The following is a 27,993-nucleotide window of genomic DNA, read 5'->3' as shown; positions in this document are numbered from 1 at the left end:
TTTTCTTATAAATTCACCTCCTTCGTTTCCTTACAACTCACACCATCTGTTGATGCATTTTATGCAAGTCCCTAGACATCTACCCACGTCCATTGCAGGTACAACAGTTTACAGGCCACCATGATTGCTCGTTATTATCCTATCTGTGTTTGTATGTGGTTACAGGAACTGCAGGAACGAGATTTAGATGTTTGACTATGTTAGACTTAGTCAGACGTACGAGTGAAGCCTCACTAGTACGGCTGACTGGCTCATACGCATGGTTGATGCTGAGCTAAGTCACAATTACAACCTAAATGATAAGACACGAGTGAGTGATCACTCGTACGGTTGATGAAGCCAACTCGTACGTGTGATGAATGAATTGTATGGGTGTGTCAACAGCAGGGGTATATAAAGTCTTATGTTCTTCATTTTAGGTTAAGCCTCTCATTTGTTACACACACTCAGATCTAGTGAGCTCCTTCGATTCTCTCTCAGTCCAAATCACCCAAGTGGTGAATAATAGCTCTAGGTGTTGATCTAATCACATTTGATTTAGTTGTGGTTTGACTAAATTAATCAAAAAAAAAAAACTTAACTTATTCACTAGAGGGTTTGATTCACTTATTCTGCCATTGTGTGAGTTAAATCTGTTGATTTCTAAGTTCCTAGTCATGTTTCATCACCTTCTATTCTTTCCCCCTCAACTCATATTTTAAAGTATTCATCAATATGCTCCATCCAGTTCTGATTCTCGATATACTTCTAACTTTCATATCGGTCATTCTTCTTTTTTTCATCTACCGCCGGAAGAATCTATTAACTTCTACTATACTCTTGGGTTTATAGTGTTCCTAGTTCTCCCGTGTCTTTATATTGCTATATGCATCGATATATATGGTTTATAATTTCTGGTTTGTCGTTGGGCTTTATATGTTCCCTTATATTTCAAAGTCTCTGCTTCTGTCTTCTATAATCATTATCATTCACAGTTAATGCTCTCTTTTATTTGCTGCAATTTATACCCCAATTTCTATTTCGGAGTTTTGTCCTTTCGTTTCTTCTTCTTGCGATTAAGCACCGCTTGTAATGGTCCAGAATTCACATATATGAATTTCGAAATGAACATTGTTAATGTTCTAGGAAGGAAATTGTGATGGCACGATCTTGACTTGTCAAATTACTAAAATACCTTGGAAAAGGCCGAATCATCAAGAAATATTTTCTTGATATTTTAGAGGTTAAATAGAATACAAGAGTCGTATAACATGGCACATGATGATGTTATGATCTGTGAATCATCACGTTCCATTTAGAAACTCAGCATGACTTACTGTAATATAATCACATTGATCAAGTGTCATTATATTATACTAATTCATGCTTCAGTTCCCAACACTACTTCAAAATATTCCTATTTTAAACTTGAATGTTTCAGAATTTAGAAACTAAAATAGTTTCTTTTATGATGTAATAAAGATAGCGCGAAGAGGTAAATGATTTCAAATAAGAAAAATTAAGAAAATATCTTCAGAAATATGGAGGATATTTATAATGAAAGATATGATGATATTTTAGAATTTCTAATATCAGAGGATGATGAAGAATATTGTCCGCAGGGGTTTAGAGTCAGGAGCAAGGTATTCGTTAATGACTTCAGCAGATACTGAATTATTTGGATCCTTTGAAGTCAGGTTCAGTCTTTGTAATTTGTCCACAGCCTCCTTCCTACTTTGTTCAATCCGTTTTCCAGTTCCAAGACTTCTCTTTTTCTGCGCTTTGCCAGCACACCTATTCATTATCATCAAACTTTTACTGTTAAGGTCGTTTATAGTTTTTTTGCTGCTTCATCAGTATTTTTCCATTTTTGGAGAACCAATTCGTAGTTCGAAGTGTTTTTCAGAATCTTCACATTCAAATTAAGTCCAGAAGATAGACGTTATATATACACATATAACTGTTGGCGTAGACATGCTGCGAGATTTCAAAATACTGATTGCTAATTCCCAATGATTCGTATGGAAATTCTCATTACAAGATGCGAATGAGTAAATGATGGGGTTTCAATGAATAATTATAATGACTTTTTGGAGAGGCTAAAGTCAAAGGGTAATGAAGTTGTTGATACATCTGTTAATAATATGGTGGAATGTAAAAAGTTCCCTGGTAACGATGGTGTATATCTCAAGGTTATAATAAGGTTAGTCTGACTGAAAATTCGAAGTTGACTTGCTGGAGCTGTGACAAAACTGGCTACTTTGAATAGGAGTCGCAAAGTTATTTTTGCTAATAAATGCTAAAGAATCTGACGCGGATACGTTGTTTAAACTTTTACTTTGGTTTCAAGAGTTTTTCGGGTACATAACTGTGGGTAACATGTGGTTGGATCATCATCTCGATTGCTCATCATTCGAAGTGTCTTCAGAAATTTTCGAAGGGTTTGAACACAGATTGTAATCGTTAACATACATTTGATGTTCTAACACAGTTTTGAAGTCAAAATATAGCTTGTGAAAGATGTAAGGATCTAAGAGTGATGATTTTGGTCATATCTCAAGTTGAATTTTGAGATTTCAAAATCAGAATATGTAATTAAATTTTGAATGAGTATGGTTGTTTTGATTTCTATAAAAGAATGTATATTGTTGTGAAAGTAGGGAGTATAATGGATGATTTACTGAATCAGATTCGAAGAATGTAATATATTAATTGTGAATTTATATATCTCTCGGGTATTACCTACCCGTTAAAAAAAATTTCACAATTAATATTTTGTACAAAAGAATTTTATTACAGTCTTTATGAAAATATATATATGTATATTTTCTTTAGATGTAACATAGATTTAATGAGTTAATGTTAAATTAAACTCATTTGATTTACGGTTGAAACTAGAATTGAATAATCCCTAAAGGCTTTAAAAAGTACATAACTTTTACGCAGTATTTCTTTAATGACATTGAAATTATGAATCAATACTTCGTTATTTGTTGATGTATGATGTTCGGTTCGTGGAATTCTTGTGAATTTCGCAAAGTACGAATGATGTTATCTGAAAAGTTTCGGGTACATCGATGATGAAAGTGTAAAATCAAATATATACTTGATTTATTATGAATTGGAATTTGTTGAATTGCGACAGAGATTGTAGTTAACGCTGGTTAAGTTGCGGCCGAAGGACGTACATTATTGCATATTTGTAATATGAATTAACCGAGTAGTTAAGATTCACACACAATAGCTTAGCATGGGAAGATTTATTTTTATTTCAAAATAAATAAAATATACATATAATTTCTTCAAAGGGAATGAGTTAATTCTTCATAACTCGTTGATACAATATACGGGTTATTGATTCGTAATGATGTCCATAGTGATTCTTGAGCTGACGGAGTTTGTGATGTTATAGGTGTTGTTGATTCTGATGTTGACTGTACTGATGATGCTGGTGACGCTGACGGTACTGTTGATGCTGTTGGTAAAACAAGTTTAGCTTGTTAATCACACACCATTTTTGTCAGGGTTTCTACTCTTCCTTCTATCATTTTGGTTCGCTTAACTGATTTATGGTTAGGGCTAGATTAGATAATCTCTAAGACTTTAGAGATTACATAATCTGCGCGGAATGTTTCTCCAATGAAGTTATGAATTAATACTTCGTCGGTTATTGTTGTTGGTATTCCTTGGTATCTACAGGGCGTATGACATTGGTGCTCGTGGGACAGAGTGTAAAGTTGAGGTTTACGACGTGGTTGTGGTTGGGGTGGTAATGGTACTATTGGCGTTGATGATGGTGTTACTGGTTATGCTGCTGATGCTGCTGCTGGTGTTTGTAATCTCTGCACCATATTCTCCAAAGCCACTACCCGAGCGCGAAGCTCGTTGACTTCTTCTATTACACCGGGGTGATTGTCGGTTCGGACGAGCGGATAAATAAAATCTAAAATTTGATGTAATATATAATCGTGACGAGATACTCTGGAAATGAGCGAGAAAATGGTGTTTCGGACAGGTTCGCCGGTAAGTGTTTCAGGTTCTTCGTCAAGAGGGCAATGTGGTGGATGGAAGGGATCACCTTCTTCTTGTCTCCAATGATTGAGGAGACTACGAACCCATCCCCAATTCATCCAGAATAGGTGATGACTGATTGGTTGATCTATTCCGGTCACACTGCTTTCGGAGCTGGAGTGGGATTCCATTTCGAAATCCGAGGAACTTGAATTAATGATGAATTCCATTTCGTACGATTGAATAAGGATTTTTTTTTTCGATATGAAATGATTTTCGGTTATCGGATGGTATTCTAATTACATAGAATATCCATATATATAGAACAAAAGCTTTCGTAAATTACGGAGGATTTTACGGGATATATCAGGCAACGTTTACAGTAATAGATACGATAAGATATGATTTAGCAGATACGCTAAGATATGAATTTTTGTCTATACACTATTCATGCAATCAATGCAGCAAGACGTGGCTTAGACTAAAAATGATAAGCAGATAATTTCCCGAGGATGATAAGTAGTTAATTTTTGACACAAAATGATAAGCAAAACTATTGACATGCAGACACGGTCGAAGTCCAGACTCACTAATGCATCCTATCGACTTATCTGTTAGACACACTAATGCAGACCTGGTTCGCTAAGACCACCGCTCTGATACCAACTGAAAGGACCCGTTCATATACATTATAAACGATTCACAATAGTTGATTACATTGCGAGGTATTTGACCTCTATATTATACATTTTACAAACATTGCATTCGTTTTTAAAAGACAATCTTTCTTTACATCGAAAATTGACAGGCATGCATACCATTTCATAATATCTACTATCCAACTATAAATTGATTTAATGATAATCTTTGATGAACTCAATGACTCGAATGCAACGTTCTTCGAAATATGCTATGAAAGACTCCAAGTAATATCTTTAAAATGAGCAAATGCACAGCGGAAGATTTCTTTAACACCTGAGAATAAACATGCTTTAAAGTGTCAACCAAAAGGTTGGTGAGTTCATTAGTTTATCATAATCATTTATTTCCATCATTTTAATAGACCACAAGAATTTCATTTCCAGTTCTCATAAATATACGTCCCATGCATAGAGACAAAAATAATCATTCATATGGTGAACACCTGGTAACCGACATTAACTAGATACATATAAGAATATCCCCTATCATTCCGGGATCCTCCTTCGGACATGATATAAATTTCGAAGTACTAAAGCATCCGGTACTTTGGATGGGGCTTGTTGGGCCCGATAGATCTATCTTTAGAGTTCGTGTCAATTAGGGTGTCTGTTCCCTAATTCTTAGATTACCAGACTTAATAAAAAGGGGCATATTCGATTTTGATCATTCAACCATATAATGTAGTTTCAATTACTTGTGTCTATTTCGTAAAACAGTTATAAAAGCAGCGCATGTATTCTCAGTCCCAAAAATATATATTGCAAAAGCATTTAAAAAGGGAGCAAATGAAACTCACGCATATAAATATTGTAAAACAGTTAATAAAGCATTTGCATGTATTCTCAGCCCAAAAATGTAAAGAGTAAAAAGGGAATCAAATGAAACTCACCATACTGTATTTCGTAGTAAAAATACATATAACGTCATTGAACAAGTGCAAAGTTGGCCTCGGATTCACGAACCTATATTAATTATATATATTTATATGTTGGTCAATATTTGTCTAGCAATTTAGGTCAGGTCATAGTGTAATCCTATCCTATAGCTCGAGTCTGACTCTACAGTATAGTAACATGTTATATTACTCATGCTCAATTAAGATTCTAGTAAAAGGTGACGTGTGAAACAACGTAACACAAATGGTTTCATAATCATAAAATAGTATTTTAGGTTTTTTTTTTTTTTTTTTTTAGAGAAAATCAACACAAAAAGTTAACTGAAAAGTTAACAGGAAAAGTCAAAGTTCAAAGTCAAAAGTCAAAGGTTAAAGTCAAAAGTCAAAGGTCAAAGTAAAAATGAGGTCGCATGCAAATATATAATAACTTATACAAAAATGATTTTCGGTCAAACATGACTAAACGGACCACTTCAGCTATTTTTAAAAAAATTATCGGAACTCCGATTGATAAACGGCCAAAGATAAAAGTTACACATTACCAAAAAGATTAAGCATAAATATTACAGAAGTAAACTAAACCTAGACAACTCGTAGTTGCCAACGCGTTTTCGGCGTTTCAAAGTTAATTTTTCAGCTTTAATAAATTTACAAAAGTGACCGAGTAGCCTACTTTGGAGGTTTTTAGAAAATTCCTCAAAACTCGTATTGACAAACGGTCAAAACCTGCAAATTCTCGTTACCACAAAGATATAACATGATTTTTGGCAAGAGTAAACACATATCAGGCCGACCATGACAACTGATACAAAACTGACATTTTTAAATAAAAAAGTTTCAGCTCTTTTTAGAATTTTAAAATGTGATCAAACAGTCAACTTTGATGATTTTTAGAAAAATCGTCGAGACTCGAATTGACAAACAGCCAGAGTCGTTTGTTAGACCTTACAGCAAAGAATTCAGTGGTATTTTTTTTTATATATGAAACAACGCAGCTCAGCGAGAATTTCAGTTCCCGTTTCGACATTTCATCAAAATTTGCAAAACTTCTTTTGTCCATAACTTGACAACCGTTCAACGAAACGAGACGTGCTTTATATGAAAATTCATCTACTCGACGAGTAGAATCCAAATAACCACTTTTTATAACCCAGAAAATTAGTTCACTAATTATCATCAGCAATTTTAATTACGAAATTAATTATGCAATTTGTTTATTTCATAACTTTCTAACCGTTACTTGGATTCAAGTGATTCTTAAACCAAAATTCAACTATTTTTCGCTAGCTTTCCAACGACATGCATATCTTATACCTTATCTCAATCGTATATGTAACTAATTCAGGAATCAACATAACCTATCTAATGGCAATATCAAAAGTACAAGCATGCATAATCCTATATACTAGAGCACTAGTCAGGGATACACTATTAGTATGTAAAAATTAAATTATGAGTACTCACATATCAATATTGAGATTCAATATTGTAGGAAAGGTACGTAAACGCAACGGAGATGATAAACACTATATTGACCTCACGATCATACCCATGAACCATACTCAATCACCTCCACAGCTATAACCCATAATTTCCTTAATCCTATCCCACTCGAAAAAACAACTTCGAAATTACTCGGACAGCATTCCGTCGTAATATTTTATGTATACTAATAATATCTTGAGATAATACGGAGTAAATATATATATGTAAATCGATTGACAGAGTTTAGAGAAAACTATTTTCAAGTTTCTATGAAATAATGAAACCTATTGAATTCTATTTATAATAGATTTTTGAATTATTAAAGTGAATTATTAAAGTATGAATTATTAAAGTGAATTATTAAAGTATGAATTATTAAAGTGAATTATTAAAGTATGAATTATCAAAGTGAATTATTAAAGTATGAATTATTAAAGTGAATTATTAAAGTATGAATTATTAAAGTTAAAGTAAAGTAAAAATAAAGTAAAGGTAAAGTTTAAGTATAGTAAAAGTATAAAACTATGTACGTATAATACGCGTATAAATATATATAATATTAATTTAAATCGTTATATATATTTAATAAAATAAAATATAAATATCGTTATTTTTATCATACTAGTTAAGTAATGAGTTGTCAAAAGTGGTTCTAGATATTTATAAAAGTTATATACGTTTTAATAATAAAGTTCTTTTTAAACTAAAAACGTTTTTGTACGTTTGAAACTAAATAGATCAATCGAGTCTTTATGAGATTCAATCTTCCACTATCCTTTGTCTAGTTCTCAATGATTGACAATTTGTTCATATTTATAAATCACTTTACCATTTTCCGAATATTGTTACAGAGACTTGTAATCATAATTCAATATATCTGATAATTCAATCATTTGATCTTATCTTCTAATTCCATTGATAAACATTTTGAAACAGATACAATCATATAAAGTATTTAATCTAATATTTTGTTTACGTTTCAAGTTATAATATATATACACATATACATATATAATCACATTCTTTTAATGGTTCGTGAATCGTTGGAACTTGGTCGAGGTTGAATGAATGTATGAACATAGTTTACAATTCTTGAAATTTAACTTAACAAATATTGCTTATCGTGTCGGAAACATATAAAGATTAAAGTTTAAATTTGGTTGGAAATTTTCGGATTGTCACATGGTGTAAGGGAATAAGGGTACTTGGGGTATTTTCATTAAATAATGGTGGATGAAGTAAAAAGAGTGTTGGATTTATCAGCTCCCTTGAGGTAAACCGTAAAGATCATCGGCGGTGTAATTATCCCTATATACTATTAGAAGTACTTACTGCTGTTGTATGTTTAGTGTAGCCTTTGTCCTCAAAAATCTTTTTACATCCCCTATTTTTCTCTACCACTTTTCAGATGATACTCTTTTTACACGAGTCAATAATCCCTTTCTTACTATTTTGTTTCTTTCTTTATCTATGTATTTCCTGTATTACCTCCATCGTCTTTCCCCCCGCCTTTGACAGTCTTACGTGATCGCTCTCTACTTTGTAGTCGTTGTGTACTTCCAACTGAAGTCGTTTGTGTACTTCGTAACTATAAGTTTTCCTTACTTTCAACTAATTTATTTATTACTATTACTATATTATCTAATAGACAAAAATGATGAATAGTAACTAGGGGCATTTTCGTTCCTTTTTTTTAATTATATTTCACTTCACCAACAAAGACCCCCACACTTTTTCAAATATTCAAATCGACCCCCAAACAGGGGTAAAGTGTCAAATAACCATTTTCATAAAAAATCTTAAATAAACTCCACCCAAATATTCAACGGGTCATATCTTCTCGCTCGCAACGAGTTAAATTTTTCCGACACCATCGTTAAACTCGAAATAATTTTAGGAACACAATGTCACTAACTATACGCAAAAATGACGCTTTTTAAAAAATGCTAAATATTTGGGGTACTTTTCATACACGTTGATTTTGCGTTAAATTTTTTAAAAGTCGATAATTACATAGCTAAACTCGGAGATGGACATGTATTGTTAATTTAAAATAACATTTAAATCTTTCACGGGTTATACATTTTAGTTCTACTCGAGTTGCGCTTCAACGACATCATTCTGTAGCCACGAAATAATTTTACAAACTAAACGCAATAAAATACATTAAAAACCGAACCCCCGGTGCGAAGCGAGGGTTCAACAACTAGTTTACTCTAATAGGAGTAATTTTTTTCCAAAGACTACAATTTATGTAAGGCTACAATTTTGCTAATGGGCCGTTTTTTTAATAGTGGGCCGTTTTTTTAGATAATGGGCCGTTTAAATGGATGCATAATACTCCGAATCCGTTGAAAACCTAAACCCTCTTTTCCTCTCTAATATCGTCCTCCACCTCTGTGCCCCTCATTCTGCTCCTCGGACAAACCTAAACTTCAACTTCTTCTCAGGTAACACTTATTTTTTACAAGTTTTATTCACTTAAAGTTTTGTAACCCTAATTCATAGTTAACACAAATAATATGTGAAGCGGTAATTAAACCCTATTGAAATTAAACGGCTGCTAATATGTTATATGTACATAAAGTAATCATCTCGTTTTTGTCATCTTGAAATGTAATCTCCTCGTGCAAAGAGTTGCAGATTCTAGGTATATGCAAAAATTAGGGCTTAGGTTTAATTTTTCCGATTGATTGATTTAGTAGCACTACTTCGAATGTTTATTCCTGTTGGTATAATGATCTTATTAATAATTAAAGTCTTACTTTTTCCATGGAAGTATATATATTATGTGTACAAGTATAACATAGATGAGATGCTATTGATTATGGGTAAAATTTGAATTTGTTCTGCTATAACTTATAAACTAATTGAAAGCTACAAAGTGTTGTTTTTATTTTCTCTTGAAAATAAGTTATGATCCAACTTATTGTATATGGATTATGTGTGTTTATTGGGCAGTCGTATTGTGATTATGGCTGATTTGGAACCAAAGCCGCTTAATTATGAGATAGAGAATGTTTTGAAGAAAAGGAAAAACAATGAGGATTGGGCAAACAGAAGGAAAGAACAGTTCGAACAAAGGGTTAAGAAATCCAAAAGTGATAATTTTGTTATTAAGAAGCCCGAACATTTTATCAGAGAATACCGTGATAAAGTAAGCATTTGGTTATTAATTTTGTCATCGTTTTTACTTACTAGTTACGCTTAATGGAGTGACATTCATCCATCACTTTATTTGGAAAATGCTAACGACAGCCCTAAGGGTTATCGTTAACATGCTTTAAAGTGTGGTAAATTTTGATAACCGCCTTTATAAAAATGACTAATAACCGCTGTGTACAATTACTTAATACATGTTAACGATAACCCTTAGGACTGTCGTTATCATTTTCCTTATTTTATTTTACTTTTGTATGGAACTAACCAAGATTTTTTATTTTATCCAGGAGGCTGATCTTATTACAATGAAACATAGGGCAAAGCGGCCAATAAAGGCATCCACGTCCCCTCAATCAAAGCTGCTTTTCGTCATTCGTATACGAGGGTATATTGATATCGATTCTTTTTTTCTTTATATACTTTGATAGTGTATTATGTAACTTACCTAAGTTTGTATTCTACTTATTTTCAGTAAAAATGACATGCATCCACAAACAAGGAAATATCTCTACTCTTTGAGATTAAGGAGAATCTTCACTGGTGTTTTTGTCAAGGCGAATGCTAGAGTGTTGGAAACTTTACAGAAAGTGGAGCCATATGTGACTTACGGGTAAGTAAAAATGCAGAGTGTATCTGTAAGTAAATTTGTCAATAATTGTGTTAAAACCATATTCTGTATCAGAGGTGTTAAATGGCTGAATCAGTTATTAGGTATAATTAACAGAATTAGTTTATACTAATCAGTGTGAAGTATAACTTGTTGATTTGTGTAAATGAACTGTTGATGTGATACATTTGACTACAACTGATATATATCACAGTTTTAATATGCATTTAAAAACAAAGTTGTCACCTTTATTCGTTTTGCGCGGAGTAATTAGTAGGTACCATGTGAAAATCTTGATTGCTTTTTGACATTTTAAAGGTATCCTAACCTGAAGAGTGTGAATGAGCTGATATACAAGAAGGGGTTGGCCAAAGTTAACAAGCAAATATATCCATTGACAGACAATAACATCATTGAACAGGTATACGATTATGATACACTTATGTTATGAGGTTATGTGTTTTAGTTACTTGAATGATGCTAATCATTCACATGTGTTTACGGTATAATGTAGGCATTAGCCGAGCATAAAATTATATGCATAGAAGACATTGTAAACGAGATAGCGAATGTTGGTCCGCATTTCAAGGAGGTTTGCAATTTTCTGTGCCCTTTTAATCTAAACAAGCCTGAGAAGCCATTGGAGGGTAAGAAAAAAGCATACAGGAATGGAGGTGATTCTGGTAACCGTGAGGATCAAATCAACGAGTTTATTAGCAAGTTGAATTAACTACATACTTGCAAACATTATGATGGATGAATCTTTGTGTTGTTAATCTTAAGTGTGTGTGAACCTAGTGCTTTGAATTTTGAACTCCATGGTGATATTTGCTTCTTTTCAGTTATGCTTTCTTTGTGCTTTGCAAGGTAAAAAGCCTTGCTTCCAGTTTTTTAGTTATCTTTCACTTGATTCACTTTATTTGTGGTAATTTTGCCCATGAATGGAAAAAATGTTATTCATGTTATATATGCACAAACAATATATAATCGTTGCAAAAACTGATCAAGTTAATAATTAAATAGTAGGCACATATCTACTGAACCGGCTGAATAAGTAGAGGAGGAAGAATGTGTTAATATTTATCATTGTATACAACAGATAATAACTTGTCATGAGATGGTAGAAGAATTATAATAAATATTTTAACATGTTATTAGGATACGATAAATACATATATATATCACTTTTAATCCGCTCAAATTCGAACGAAAAGATTAACAGAATGATAATATACTTTTGATTATAATCATTTCCTCCTGATTTAAGAATACATGACATTTTCAAATGAGTGGCATTCTTGAAACTCAATCTGTGATGACTCGGAAAATTTCGACTTATTTTGAACCAAATTCTCGATATGATTTAATGTTTCCGACGCGATAAGCGAAGTGTGTAAAACTGAATCTCAAAATTTTTGAACTATTCAATTACCCATCGACTGTTCTCGACGATTCGCGAACAATTATATGTAAAAAGATACATATATACACTATAACTTGAAAGCGTAACAAAGTATTAATTGTATGATACTGTGCATAAAACTTATTGGTTTAAATATCTATTTGAATATATATGATAAGTTGGAATTGTAATTGTATGAATAACTTGCGATGTGTATTTAAAACGTGTTTATGAATATTAACTTGGTTATTAAACGTTTTGATTTAAAACAATATTATTAAATATACTTTGATAGATAACGAGACGATAATTTATAGAAGTAAATGACCAAAACACTCGAATGTATAAGTTATATTTCGAGTGATATAGTTTATGGATAGTTAAGTCTATATTTTGACAAATGTACAAGTCACGAAAGGTAAAGTGTCAGTTTTCTCAGTGTACGAAAGGACGTTCGAAAAACCGGAACCGGGACATAAGTCGAGTGACGACGTACGACTTATCGGAACAAAAATTACAAGTCAACTAGACAAGAGAATATAATATATTATATAATTAATTAATTTAAATTATATATATTATATATATATTATATTTAATTATGTCGACAAGCAAAACAACAAAAAAATTGTGAGTTTGATTTTGGGGCCATGCGATCGCATGGAAAATAGGCATAAAACTCATGCGATCGCATAGGGTCAGATTTCAGGAAAGGTCTATAAATTGAATTCGTTTTTGCTCGATTACACACACACATATCCTCACATCCCTCTGATCTCTTTATATATTATTATTATTATTATTATTATTATTATTATTATTATTATTATTATTATTATTATTATTATTATTATTATTATTATTATTATTATACATAAAATACTACGACGAGGTCATGAGCGTGTCACTTCAAAACAAGCTTTTCGAACGGAATAGAGCTAAGGAAATTATGGGTTATAGCTATGGAGGTTATGGGTAATATTCGTGGGTATTGTTTGCAAGTCAAACCTGGTGTTTATCATCTCTGTTGCGTCTACGTACTTTCCTGCAATATTGAATCACAATATTGATACATGAGCATTCATATCTTATCTTTTATATATTAATAGTGTATACATGTCTAGTGCTCGAGTATATATGTTTATGCATGCTTGTATGCTAAATTTCGTCGTTAGATAGTTATGATGAATCACGAATTAAATACATATATTACTGATAAAAGGTATATGATATGCATGTTTTTGGAAAGCTGGCGAAAAATCAATAACTTTTCATTTAGAAATCGCGTAATTTCGATGAACGAATTAAAAGATATGGTCAACTGAATTATGATTGACGTTAATTGGAATTGCTTTTGAATTTACAATTAATATTTAAACAACTTGTTTGTAAGATTGATAAATTGGATTTTTGAATATTACCAGCCGAGTAAATGAATCCTTATACAAGGCACATCTCGTTTTGTTGAACTATTGTCAAAATTGACTTTTTGAAACGACTTTGGATAACTTTTGTATGTCGATCTCGAGCATTAGGATTGTGATACACTATGACCTGACCTAGCTTGATAGACATTTATTGACCAACATATGTTCTCTAGGTTGAGATCTACGGTTATTTGGTAATCCGAGTTTCGGTCACATTTTGGTGAACGACTTTATATGCTGCTAAGGTGAGTTTCATTTGCTCCCTTTTTAATTGCTTTTGCAATCTATATTTTTGGGCTGAGAATACATGCACTTTATTTTAAACGCAATGGATACAAGTACATACTAAATTCTACACCGAGTTTGAACCAAAAATCCCTTAGCTTTGGTAATTAGTAACTGCCAGTTATAAGAACTGGTGGGCGCGAGTAGTTATATATGGATCTATAGGGCTTGACATCCCCGTCTGTTCCAGGTATAGAAACCCTAGCCTGAACTATAAAACAGACGTATGATATTTGAGTTTAGTACACGTTGGATTGCGTGTATTGTACATGTTGGTTGCATGTATGTTAAAACAGGGGTACTTATTATAACGTTAAAGTTTAGTTACCAGGGTGCTCAATCTTGTAGAATAATTTGATAAACGTTTCTGGATTAAACAACTGAAATCTTGTGATCCACCTTTATATACAGATTATGCGATACATTAAAACTATGAACTGTAACATCCCGTTTTTCCCGTACGTATCGAAAGGTAAATACTTAATCATTTGTACGTTTGTAACTCGTTGTTTATTCGTAATTGTGTATATATATATATATATATATATATATATATATATATATATATATATATATATATATATATATATATATATATATATATATATATATACTTGTTAATGTGTGCGTATATAAGTTTGTAAATGAGTTTCGGTTAGTGTTAAGTCTTGTGAGACTTAGATATGAGTTTTAGACGTGTATTGGAAGCTTGAACGAATTGAATGTTGTGTAAAACGATTTTTGTGTTTAAGGTTGTCGAACTGGACAGATAGTGCCTTAGGCTGCGCCGCGACAAACGGGTCCGCGCCGCAGCAAAGCAAGCAAACCAGGAACAGAAGTTGAGTTAAGAAGGGTCAATTTTTATGTTGTATGTCGCGCCGCGACGAACTGGCAGCGCCGCGGCAATTCTGCTGGACAGGTTCCGAACTTAGATCTTTTTAAGAGATTTTGAAGGGCAATTTGGTAATTTGACGTATGGATCAGATTGGAGCATTAAATCTGCACCACTAGTTCATTTAATTCAAATTATTTTCCCTTTTCTTTCTATTTTCTCTCCCAAAACTTAAACCCAATTGAATTAAAGGTGAGATTTGAGAGTGAAGGATTGAGGGTTGATCTTGGGAGCAAGAATTAAAGTTGTTCCTCTTGTCTCTAGCTACCCGTTGTTAGTCTCGGTAAGTTCTAACTCTAAATTTGGTTAATGGCTATGGTTTTGGTTACTAGAGACTTGTATGACCCATTTGGGGTTAAAATGGGTGAACTTGGGTTATGTGGGTGAAAGAAAATCTTAAATAGCTATAACCTAGGGTTTGGCCTTATGATTTAAGATGTGTAAGTATTAATAGTGTTGTTAAGCTTTAAAACACTTGTTTAATGTTGAAAGAGTGTTAAAATGGGTCAAAAGGGGTAATGTTGACCTAGTTTGGGTGAAATGGGTATGAATTACCCTAAGTTGCGATTAATTAATGTTAGTAGACTTAAATCACTAGCTTTAGTGATTTAATATGAGTCTTGGCCATTTATGGGCGGTTTTGAGGTAGGTGAGCTATTTAATGCAAATGGGTCATTAAATGCTCAAGTGTTATGTGGTGTGGTAAGTTCCACTAGTTGTGTAATTAAATGTGTACTTATGTATTAGGTACGTTGCCTTGAAGTTTCGGAAGTGCATAATCATCACCGAAGTGTTAAGGTGAGTGGAATAATTATATGCGTACATATATGATGTATTTATTTGTGTAGTTGAGTTGTGAAGTGTCGACGTGTTAAGACACCACTCCTCACGTGGCGAGTGAAGTGTCGATGTGTTAAGACACCACTCGGGAGTGAAGTATCGATGTGTTAAGATGCCACTCCGAGAGATGTAACGAGTGAAGTGTCGATGTGCTAAGACACCACTCGGGGTGAAGTGTCGAAGTGTTAAGGCACCACCCGGGGTGAAGTATCGACGTGTTAAGATACCACCCGTGGGGTTAGTGTACGAAGTGTTAAGTGCACTAATGGTTGTTATGAACTCCGACGGTCTTTAAACACCGTTCCCTCGTTCGATTGGTTAACCATGGTTGTGTGTGTGGATTGTAGCATATTATATTGTTTAAACTATATGCTATTGTTATGCTAGCTCGTATGGTGGAAGGTTTAGTGTTATACTTGTGGTGGTATGATTACTTATAATGCTAGTATGTATGCGGTAAATGCGTAAGTGATTGCAAGTAAGTAGGTTGTATATGTAAATGTATAATTGTTGCACTCACTAAGCATTAGCTTACCCCTCTCGTTGTTTATCTTTTTAGATGCAGGCGTGGACAAGGGCAAGGGGGTTGTTGGGCACTAGGTGTCCCTTGATGATGTTATGTTGGAGCTTTTGGAAGTTGGCCTAGCGTTTTGGGTAGTTTAGTCCCAAACCATGCTCGATGTGTTGTTTGGTTTAAAACTATCATTTTTGTATTGGTCAAACTTGTATCACATTCGTTAATGGCCTTTGTGCCTTTTGTAAACACTAAACTTGTTGTATGTTTTAACGAAACGTGTGGAATGGTTTACATATTTAATTGGCGCGGAAATGTGTATTATTTAAAAAAAAAATATCGTATGGAATACGGGTTGGGTTGTTTCAAGTGGTATCAGAGCATGGTCTAAGGGATTTAGGCGACTTGAGATAGGTGCCTAGACTTAGACTTTATTGTGTATGCGCTTTTATGCGGGACTTGTAGAACTTTGGGTCTAATCGGGAATTGTTAGTGCTTTGGTTATGTGAACTAACCTCGTGCTAATCGATTTGTGTTGTATTTAGCAATCATCAAGCGAGATAGACGTTGTAGTATCAAGCTAATGCGACGTGCTCGCGTAACAATGATTAGCTACCATTGTTACGGGTGCCAATCGTGTCAAACAAGTAATGTACGACGATTGTTGAGTAAGATGGAGTAGTGTGGGGTATACGTATGTGCATACGTGTTACGTCCTTTTGTTTCGTACGTTGTTTAATCTTTTCCGTTTTATAGAATGAAGATGAGAAACGGACACGACACCGAAAATGGGGGCACTAGTGAGGACCCTGAATTCACGGCTAAAGTCGAGGCCATTTTGAAAAGTCATCATACGTCTTTCCTTGAAGATGTTAAGAAAATGTTTCTAGATACGATTGACGAGCAATTAGTCAACGTAGTAAAGGAGCAAATTAAAGTTGTCCTTCAAGGGGACAATGTCGGGAGACGAGACTTTTTCTACAAGAATTTTAAAGATGCTCAACCTCCTACTTTTGAGGGCGAAAGAGACCCGTTAAAGAGTGCCCGGTGGATCTCCGATATGGAGGGGGCTTTTTGAACTTGTGAATGCCCTCTTGATAAAAAGGCGAGGTATGGTAGTAGCATGTTAAGAGGTGATGCTAAGCTATGGTGGGATGCTAAAATCCAAGTTTATGGCGAAGAACAATGCATGGATTTTACTTGGGACGAGTTCAAAACGGAGTTCTTCTAAGAGTACCGAACTTCGGCCGATCTTACTAGGCTTAAGGACGATTTGTGTTCCTTGAGGCAAGGGTCGATGGATTTGAATACTCTTAAATCCGTTTATTTGTCAAAAACTCAATTTTGCCCGGAGTATGTCGGGAATGATAAGATGTTGAAGGAAGACTTTTACCGAATCTTGAATGACAATTATCAAGAAAAGATTAGTGTGAACGTGGTGAAGAGTTTTGATGAGTTGTTTGATATGGCCAAAGGGTTTGAGTCGCTCATCTTGAGAAAGAGTGGCTTTACCTTCGGCAAAAAGAAGTTTGAAGCTATTAGTCATTCGAACTTTTCTAATAAGAAGCACAAGAAGGGCTCCGAGAGTGTTGGTAGTGTTAAGAAGGGTGCTTCCGGTGATTTTACTTATGCTTGCTATAATTGTGGGCAAAGGGGGCACATGGCTCGTGAGTGCCCGAAACAATCAACCACAACCAAGCTCACTTGTTTTAATTGCGGTAAAGAAGGGCATAAGAGGCCGGAGTGTCCTGACTTGCGGGGTGATCATGTTAAGAGGTTAGAAAAGGCGGCGGTCACGGCTAAGGGTCGAAATTATTTGATGACCAATGATGAGACCAAGCATTCCAATAAAGTTGTCTCAGGTACTTACATGGTTAACTCTAATCCGGCAAAGATATTATTTGATAGCGGTGCTAATTTGTCTTTTGTGTCGCCCCGATTTGTGTCTAAGATTAACAAACCGCTAGCTAACTTAAGTCATCCGGTAGAAGTTGAAATAGCGGATGGTAAGACGGTGCTAGGGGTTGATGTGTGTAAAGATTGTAATGTTGTGTTTGGTACCGAAACGTTTAAAATCGATCTCATTCCGATGACTTTGGGTGAGTTTGATAATGTTGTTGGCATGGATTGGCTCGATCGTTATAGAGCCTATATTGCATGCCATGATAAGTTCATTCGTGTGAGAATCCCAAGTGGGGGAGAGTTGATTATTCATGGTGATAAACGAAGAAGACTCGTACCATTATGCACTTATGCACGGGCACGACGTTTTCTCAAGAGTGGTGGTGTATGTTATCTCGCTCATGTAGTTGATACTCGTGATGAGCCACCACCCATTCGTAAAATTCCGGTGGTTAGTGAGTTCGAAGATGTTTTTTCGGATGAGTTACTGGGGGTTCCGGAGGAAAGACAAGTAGAATTTCGCATTGAGTTGGTTCCGGGAGCTACTCCCATTGCTAAAACTCCTTATCATTTAGCGCCGACGGAAATGCAAGAATTGTTAAATCAAACCCAAGAGTTGCTTGAAAAGGGTTTCATTCGACCAAGCTCCTCGCCATGGGGTGCTCCGGTCTTGTTTGTGAAAAAGAAAGATGGAAGTATGCGGATGTGCATCGATTATCGGGAGTTGAACAAAGTGACGATCAAGAATCGCTATCCATTACCTGGGATTGATGATTTGTTTGACCAACTCCAAGGTGCAACGTATTTTTCTAAGATTGACTTACTGTCCGGCTATCATCAAGTGCGGGTCCGTGAGGAAGACATAGAGAAAAAGGCTTTTCGAACGCGTTATGGGCATTTTGAGTTTGTAGTTATGCCTTTTGGTCTTACGAATGCACCGGCGGCATTCATGGATCTTATGAACCGGGTGTGCCAACCTATGTTCGACAAGTCGGTAATTGTGTTCATCGACGACATACTTGTTTATTCTAAGAGTATGAAGGAACATGAGCACCATTTGCGTGAAGTGTTGAAGACATTGGGGAAGGAGAAGTTGTATGCAAAATTCTCCAAATGTGAATTTTGGCTAAGGGAAGTTCAATTCCTTGGCCATATTGTGAATCAAGAAGGAATTCAAGTAGACCCGGGGAAGATAGAAACAGTGAAGAGTTGGGGACAACCGACTACGCCTACGAAAATCCGAAGCTTTCTCGGATTGGCCGGTTATTATCGTCGGTTCATCCAAGACTTTTCTAAGATTGCTTCTCCTTTGACTAAATTGACGAGGAAGAACGTAAGATTCTATTGGGAGAATGAGCAAGAAATCGCTTTTCAACTGTTAAAAGAGAAATTGTGTCAAACTCCGGTGTTAGTGTTGCCGGAAGGGGGTAGAAGACATGACAGTTTATTGTGATGCTTCTTTAAATGGGCTCGGGTGTGTTTTGATGCAAAGAGGTAAAGTCATCGGTTACGCCTCTCGACAATTAAAGGAACACGAAAAGAGATACCCGACCCACGATCTTGAATTGGCGGCGGTGGTTCATGCGTTGAAAATTTGGCGCCACTACTTGTATGGTGTCAAGTGTACGATTTATTCGGACCATAAGAGTTTGAAACATCTCTTTACTCAACGAGATTTGAATTATCGTCAACGTAGGTGGATGGATGTGGTAAAGGATTATGATTGTGAGATACTCTACCTTCCAGGAAAGGCGAACGTGGTCGCGGATGCGTTGAGTCGAAAGAGTCAACATCCGGCGATACGAGTAGGATCGTTACGCATGATTATTACTAACGATTTCCTTGTAAAGCTTGGTGAGATTCAAATAGAAGCGTATGTTCACAACAAGCATGAAGAGCGGATTGTGGGGCAAACGGAGTTCATTACTATGGGCTCGCGTGGTTTGTTGTCATTTCAAGGAAGAGTGTGGGTACCTAAGATGGGTGGTAACCGACAAGTGCTACTTGATGAAGCACATAAGTCAAGGTACTCCATTCATCCGGGTGCAACAAAGATGTACTATGATTTGAAGAAAGATTATTGGTGGCCCGGTATGAAGCTTGATGTGGTTAAGTATGTTGAACAATACGTCACGTGTTTGCAAGTTAAAGCCGAACACCAAAAGCCGTACGGTAAGTTACAACCCTTGGAAGTCCCGAAATGGAAATGGGAGCACATTACCATGGACTTCATTACTAAGTTACCGAAGACGGCGAGAACCCAATATGATACGATTTGGGTGATAGTGGATCGATTGACAAAAAGTGCTTTGTTTCTTCCCATTCGGGAAACGATAACATCGGAGACTTTATCCAAGTTGTTTATTAAGGAGGTGATATCGAGACATGGGGTTCCTATATCTATTGTTTCGGATCGAGATACTCGTTTTATGTCCCGGTTTTGGAACAAGTTTCATGAAGATATGGGTACTCAATTGAAAATGAGCACGGCGTATCATCCTCAAACGGACGGTCAAACCGAGCGTACGAACCAAACGTTGGAGGATATGTTAAGGGCATGTATTATTGATTTTGGTGGAAGTTGGGATGAGCATTTGCCTTTGGTGGAATTCTCGTACAATAATAGTTATCATACTAGTATCGGGATGCAGCCATATGAGATGCTTTATGGGCGTAGGTGTTGAACCCCGATTTGTTGGGGTGAAGTGGGACAAAAGGAAATCGGGAGTTCCGATTTGGTTTTGGAGATGAATAGTAAAATTGAGATGATTCGGGCTCGACTTAAAGCGGCGCAAGATCGACAAAAGTCTTATGCCGATAAAGGTAGGAGAACGATTGAGTTTCAAGAAGGTGACATGGTGATGCTTAAGGTTTCTCCATGGAACGGTGTTATCCGGTTTCGAAAACGAGGAAAGTTAGCTCCTCGGTTTATTGGTCCTTTCAAGGTTTTGGCACATGTTGGTGAGGTTGCTTATCGACTAGAGTTACCCGAAGAGCTTGCGGGAATTCATAACACATTTCATGTTTCCCATCTTCGTAAGTGTCTTGCGAATGACTCGACTTGGGTGCCTTTAGATGAGATTACGTTGAATAACAAGCTAGAGTATGCGGAAGAACCGATTGCAATCCTTGATAAGAAGGTTAAGATGTTGCGGAACAAGGAAGTTAGAACTTTCAAGGTGCAATGGCGACATCGAAAGGGTTTCGAGTTTACATGGGAATCCGAAGAGTTTGTCTTGGTCTATCTTTCGACTTGTCATGCAGCTTGGATCGCGAGGACGCGCTCCGATACAAGTGGGGGAGAGTTGTAACATCCCATTTTTCCCGTACGTATCGAAAGGTAAATACTTAATCATTTGTACATTTGTAACTCGTTGTTTATTCGTAATTGTGTAGATATATATATATGTACTTGTTAATGTGTGCGTATATAAGTTTGTAAATGAGTTTCGGTTAGTGTTAAGTCTTGTGAGACTTAGATATGAGTTTTAAACGTGTATTGGAAGCTTGAACGAATTGAATGTTGTGTAAAATGATTTTTGTGTTTAAGGTTGTCGAACTGGCCAGATAGTGCCTTAGGCCGCGCCGCGACAAACGGGTCCGCGCCGCGGCAAAGCAAGCAAACCAGGAACAGAAGTTGAGTTAAGAAGGGTCAATTTTTATGTTGTATTTCGCGCCGCGGCAATTCTGCTGGACAGGTTCCGAACTTAGATCTTTTTAACAGATTTTGAAGGGAAATTTGGTAATTTGACGTATGGATCAGATTGGAGCATTAAATCTGCACCACTAGTTCATTTAATTCAAATTCTTTTCCCTTTTCTTTCTATTTTCTCTCCTAAAACTTAAAACCCAATTGAATTAAAGGTGAGATTTGAGAGTGAAGGATTGAGGGTTGATCTTGGGAGCAAGAATTAAAGTTGTTCCTCTTGTCTCTAGCTACTCGTTGATAGTCTCGTTAAGTTCTAACTCTAAATTTGGTTAATGGCTAGGGTTTTGGTTACTAGAGACTTGTATGACCCATTTGGGGTTAAAATGGGTGAACTTGGGTTATGTGGGTGAAAGGAAATCTTAAATAGCTATAACCTAGGGTTTGGCCTTATGATTTAAGATGTGTAAGTATTAATGGTGTTGTTAAGCTTTAAAACACTTGTTTAATGTTGAAAGAGTGTTAAAATGGGTCAAAAGGGGTAATGTTGACCTAGTTTGGGTGAAATGGGTATGAATTACCCTAAGTTGTGATTAATTAATGTTAGTAGACTTAAATCACTAGCTTTAGTGATTTAATATGAGTCTTGGCCATTTATGGGCGGTTTTGAGGTAGGTGAGCTATTTAATGCAAATGGGTCATTAAATGCTCAAGTGTTATGTGGTGTGGTAAGTTCCACTAGTTGTGTAATTAAATGTGTACTTATGTATTAGGTACGTTGCCTTGAAGTTTCGGAAGTGCATAATCATCACCGAAGTGTTAAGGTGAGTGGAATAATTATATGCGTGCATATATGATGTATTTATTTGTGTAGTTGAGTTGTGAAGTGTCGACGTGTTAAAACATCACTCCTCACGTGGCGAGTGAAGTGTCGATGTGTTAAGACACCACTCGGGAGTGAAGTATTGATGTGTTAAGATGCCACTCCGAGAGATGTAACGAGTGAAGTGTCGATGTGCTAAGACACCACTCGGGGTGAAGTGTCGAAGTGTTAAGGCACCACCCGGGGTGAAGTATCGACGTGTTAAGATGCCACCCGTGGGGTTAGTGTACGAAGTGTTAAGTGCACTAATGGTTGTTATGAACTCCGACGGTCTTTAAACACCGTTCTCTCGTTCGATTGGTTAACCATGGTTGTGTGTGTGGATTGTAGCATATTATATTGTTTAAACTATATGCTATTGTTATGCTAGCTCGTATGGTGGAAGGTTTAGTGTTATACTTGTGGTGGTATGATTACTTATAATGCTAGTATGTATGCTATAAATGCGTAAGTGATTGCAAGTAAGTAGGTTGTATATGTAAACGTATAATTATTGCACTCACTAAGCATTAGCTTACCCCTCTCGTTGTTTATCTTTTTAGATGCAGGCGTGGACAAGGGCAAGGGGGTTGTTGGGCACTAGGTGTCCCTTGATAATGTTATGTTGGAGCTTTTGGAAGTTGGCCTAGCGTTTTGGGTAGTTTAGTCCCAAACCATGCTCGATGTGTTGTTTGGTTTAAAACTACCATTTTTGTATTGGTCAAACTTGTATCACATTCGTTAATGGGCTTTGTGCCTTTTGTAAACACTAAACTTGTTGTATGTTTTAACGAAACGTGTGGAATGGTTTACATATTTAATTGGCGCGTAAATGTGTATTATTTAAAAAAAAAAATTTATCGTATGGAATACGGGTTGGGTTGTTTCATGAACTCACCAACCTTTGTGTTGACACTTGTTAGCATGTTTATTCTCAGGTTTCCTAGAAGTCTTCCGCTGTTTGCTTATATGTTAGACAAGCTATGTGCATGGAGTCTTACATGACATATTTTTCAAGGAAACGTTGCATTCACAAAATCATCACCATGTATCTATTTTGACTGCATTGTCAACAAAATTATTATTGTAAACCATTATTTACGGTGATTATCTATATTTAGAAATCATCAGATGTCGAAAACCTTGGATTTAAGTAATCATTTATGGTATACCTTTTTAAAAGAATGCAATGTTTATAAAACGTATCATATAGAGGTCAAATACCTCGCTATGAAATCGATGAATGACGTATTCGTCCATATGGATTTGGAGCGATCGTCACAGTTGGTATCAGAACATTAGTCCTAGCGAACCAGGTCTTGCATTAGTGTGTCTAACTGATAGTTGTTAGGATGTATTAGTAAGTCTGGACTTCGACTGTGTCTGCATGTCAAAAGTTTTGCTTATCATTTCTTGTCGAAAATTACCTGTCTATCATCTTAAGTCTAAACGCGTCTTATTGCATTGATTGCATAGATAGTAAAGACAAAATTCATATCTTGGCATATCTATTACAGTAAACTTTGCCTGACATCTTCCGTAAAATCCTCCGTAACTTATGGGATTCTGGTATTATAAATATATATGTAAACTATGTATTGAGGAGTACCAAATTAGTCCTATAATCTATTTCATTCCAAAAATATTTTCCTTGATTACACAAAATGGATCCTGTATCTAGTTCAAATTCCTTAGATTCCGACAGCTATTCCGATATGGATTTCCACTCAAGTTCCGAAAGCAGTGTGACCGGAATGGATCAACCAATTAGCCATCATCTATTCTGGATGAATTGGGGATGGGTTCATAGCCTAATTAATCATTAGAGACAAGAAGAAGGTGATCCCTTCCATCCACCACATTCCCCTCTTGGCGAAGAACATGAAGCACTTACCGGAGAACCTATTCGTAATACTATTTTCTCTCTGATTTCCAGAGTATCTCATCACGATTATATACTATCCCATATTCTAAATCTTATTTATCCGATCGTCTGAACCACCGATCATCCCGGTATAATAGAAGAAGTCAACGAGCTTCGTGCTCGGGTAGTGGTTTTGGAGAATATGGTGCAAAGGTTACAAACACCAACAGCAGCACCAATAGCATAACCAGTACCACCATCATCAACACCAACAGGACCATTACCACCACCAACAACATCCTCATCATACGCTTCAACATCACAATCTGTACCTCGGATATTAACATCATACGCACCATAGATACCAAGGAGTATCAACAACAACAAACGATGAAGTATGGATTCATAACTTCATCGGAGAAATATCCTACGGTGATTATATAATCTATAATCTTAGAGATTATCTATTCTAGCCCTAACCATAAATCAAATGAGTGAACCAAAATGATAGAAGGAAGAGTAGAAACCCTGACAAAAATGGTGCGTAAGGTACAAGCTAGACTTGTTTTACCAACATCATCAACAATACCCTTAGCCTCACCAGCACAGTCAGTGCTGTCAACATCGTCAGAATCAGCAGCACCTCTAACATCACAAGTTACGCCAGTTCAAGAATCACCGTGGACATCATTACGAATCAATAACGCGTATATTGTATCAACGAAATATTAACTCATTCTCTCTGAAGAATTTATATGTATATCTTATATATATAAACCATAATAAATCTTTCTGTACTAAGCTATTATGTATGGAACTTAACTGCTCAGTTAATTCATATTACTAATATGCTATGATGTACATTATTCGTTAGCGACTTAATCATCGTTAACTACAATCTCTGTTTCAATTCAATGAATTTCATTTCACAATAAATCAAGTGTATTATTAGATTACATAATTGATTTTACATTTTCATTTTCGATGTACTCGAAACTTTCCAGAAAACATCATCCGTGCCTTGTAAGGTTAACAAAATTCCACGAGCACCAACTTCCTTCACCGAGGAATATCAATAAGAATAAATAATGAAGTATTAATTTCATTAGTGAAATACTCTGCGAAGATTATGTAATCTCTAATGTTTTAGAGATTATTCATTTCTAATTCAAGTCAAAAATTAAATGAGCTTAATATGATATTAACTCATTAAATCTGTATTACATCTGAAGAAATATACATACATATATTTTCATAAAGACTGTAATGAAAATTCTTTTGTACAAAATATTACTTGTGAAATCTTTAACGGGTAGGTAATACTCGAAAAATATATAAGTTCACAATTAATATGTTACACTGTACATTCTTCAACTTTGATTAAAAAATTATTAACAATGCTCACAACGATACACAATCGTTTTCATACAAATTCAATTACATATTCTGATATTGACGGATCAAAATTGTAAGACCCAAATATTTATTGTACATAATGTATTTATGGTGTACGATGCGTGTATGAAGTGTACGAAGCACGTACGTGTTGCTTGCTCGAACATCGAAGGAAACTGGACGTTGTCTGAAGTGACAAAGTGTGTACGTATCTTTTCAACCCCAAATAAAGTTTGTGTTGGTGTTTCAAAGCCTTACCATTGGAAATAAAATCTTATTACGTTTCCAACGATATTTGATTCATCGAAAACGGAGCTACGGTCAAAAAGTTATGGCCAAAACAAGTTTCTGAAAACTGACCTGAAGGTTGGAGCGGCGCTCCGATCACGTCTGATGCAATTTTCAGCATTTTTAAAAGGTTTAAATGAAGGGTACTTTGGTCATTTCATTTGGGGTCCGTTTGGGGTCATCAAGACTGATCTAGAACTCCATTGGAGCTCATTTCTCACCCACACAAACACTCTCATCCACATCTAGAGAGAGGAAGAGTGAGAGAGTGAGAGAGCTTGATTTGGAGAAGAAGGAGTGGAATTCTCGCCAAAGCTCGGGTTTTAAAGTTTTTCATCTCGCTCCTAGCTATGTTTTGGTAGTATTGGTAAGTTCTAACTCCGAATTTCATTTGTTAGATTTGATATTCAAGTTAGGGTTTGAGATTGTTAGTTGTAAAACCCATTTGGTTGATGAAGAGGGTTTATGGAAACTTGCTATTTTGATATTTGGCGGGTTTTGGGTTGGTTAATGATTTAACCATGTTTAAGACTTGTAAATGGTGTATAATCACTAGTGTTAGTGATTATTGGTGTTTTGGAAACCATTAGGGTTCTTATGGTTGACTAATTTTGACTAGAGTCAAAATTAGGGTTTGTTGATGATTATGACTCAATTGCCGATTTAATAAGGTTTATAAACTTAAAATGGATTAAGTTGAAGCATAGAACCGAGTTAAATATGTTTTGGTGTCAAAACTTGCTAATGGCGTGATATTTGCTTCTTATGGGTCAAATTAGGGTTTAAGTGTCATTTTGGGCAAGATAGGTGTTTAACACCTATGATTGGGTTTGATTGGCATATTAGGACCATTCTCACTTGTGTTAGTGATTATTGGTTAGTTTGGGCGCGGTTTGTGCTTGGAAGTGCATTTTGGTCGAAATTGAACTAGTTGTCAATTTGGGTTGATTTATATATCCACCCTAATTGTGTTACTTGTTATGTGATAAATGGATTTATATATCCACCCTAATTGTGCTTGGAAGTGCATTTTGGTCGAAATTGAACTAGTTGTCAATTCCATCGGCGATTGCGGATTATTCGGTAGCATTCTTCAAGGCGACAAGGTGAGTGTTAATATCCTATATGCATATGTATGTGTAGGATGGATGCGGGTCTGGTGAAGGGGTTCTCGCTTATAGAGCTCGCTTCTCGTATAGGTGGAATTGTTGGACTTGTGTATAGGTCCAATTGGCACGGTTGTGCATTTTGGTTGACCACTTTGGCGAGGTGCACACTTTGTGTGTACGTTATCACATGGGCGTGTGATGTGGACTTATATAACCCCAATGACGAAGGGTTAATATAGTGAGTGGAATAATTATATGCGTAGGTATATAATGTATTTATTTGTTGTAGCGTAAGATGTGAAGTGTCGATGTGCTAAGACACCACATTTCGCGTGACGAGTGAAGTGTCGATGTGCTAAGACACCACTCAAAGTAATGTGACGGGTGAAGTGTCGATGTGTTAAGATGCCACCCGGGGTGAAGTGTCGATGTGTTAAGACACCACCCGGAGTGAAGTATCGATGTGCTAAGATGCCAGTCCAAGAGAATAACGGGTGAAGTGCCGATGTGTTAAGGCGCCACTCGAGGTGAAGTATCGACGTGTTAAGATGCCACCTCAAGTAAAATGAATAGTGAAGTGTCGAAGTGTTAAGACACCACTCGGGGTGAAGTGTCGACGTGTTAAGACGCCACCCGGAGTGAAGTATCGAAGTGTTAAGATGCCACCCGTGGGGTTAGTGTACGAAGTGTTAAGTGCACTAATGGTTGTTATGAACATCGATGACT

General features: G+C 35.8%; 1 protein-coding gene across 1 annotated transcript; it reads left to right on the top strand.

Moving 5' to 3' along the window:
- Positions 1-9,405: 9,405 nt before the first annotated feature.
- On the top strand, positions 9,406-11,686 carry LOC139861985 (large ribosomal subunit protein uL30z). The gene is made up of 6 exons (XM_071850522.1): positions 9,406-9,523; positions 10,031-10,229; positions 10,522-10,619; positions 10,707-10,844; positions 11,160-11,262; positions 11,356-11,686. Exons 2-6 carry the CDS (start codon positions 10,047-10,049, stop codon positions 11,569-11,571), a joined length of 738 nt encoding a protein of 245 aa, XP_071706623.1. The 5' UTR covers positions 9,406-9,523; positions 10,031-10,046; the 3' UTR covers positions 11,572-11,686.
- Positions 11,687-27,993: the final 16,307 nt, after the last annotated feature.

This window comes from Rutidosis leptorrhynchoides, chromosome 8 (genome assembly GCF_046630445.1).
Source record: "Rutidosis leptorrhynchoides isolate AG116_Rl617_1_P2 chromosome 8, CSIRO_AGI_Rlap_v1, whole genome shotgun sequence".
Classification (NCBI taxonomy): domain Eukaryota; kingdom Viridiplantae; phylum Streptophyta; class Magnoliopsida; order Asterales; family Asteraceae; genus Rutidosis; species Rutidosis leptorrhynchoides.
The sequence above is the reverse complement of the archived record's forward strand: the minus strand, read 5'-3'. Positions and strand labels throughout refer to the sequence as shown.

Coding starts and splice junctions, on each gene's coding strand:
- LOC139861985 (XM_071850522.1), top strand. CDS start 10,047: ATGGCTGATTTGGAACCAAAGCCGCTTAATTATGAGATAGAGAATGTT. Junction 10,230..10,521: donor TCAGAGAATACCGTGATAAA/GTAAGCATTTGG, acceptor TATTTTATCCAG/GAGGCTGATCTTATTACAAT. Junction 10,620..10,706: donor TTCGTCATTCGTATACGAGG/GTATATTGATAT, acceptor ACTTATTTTCAG/TAAAAATGACATGCATCCAC.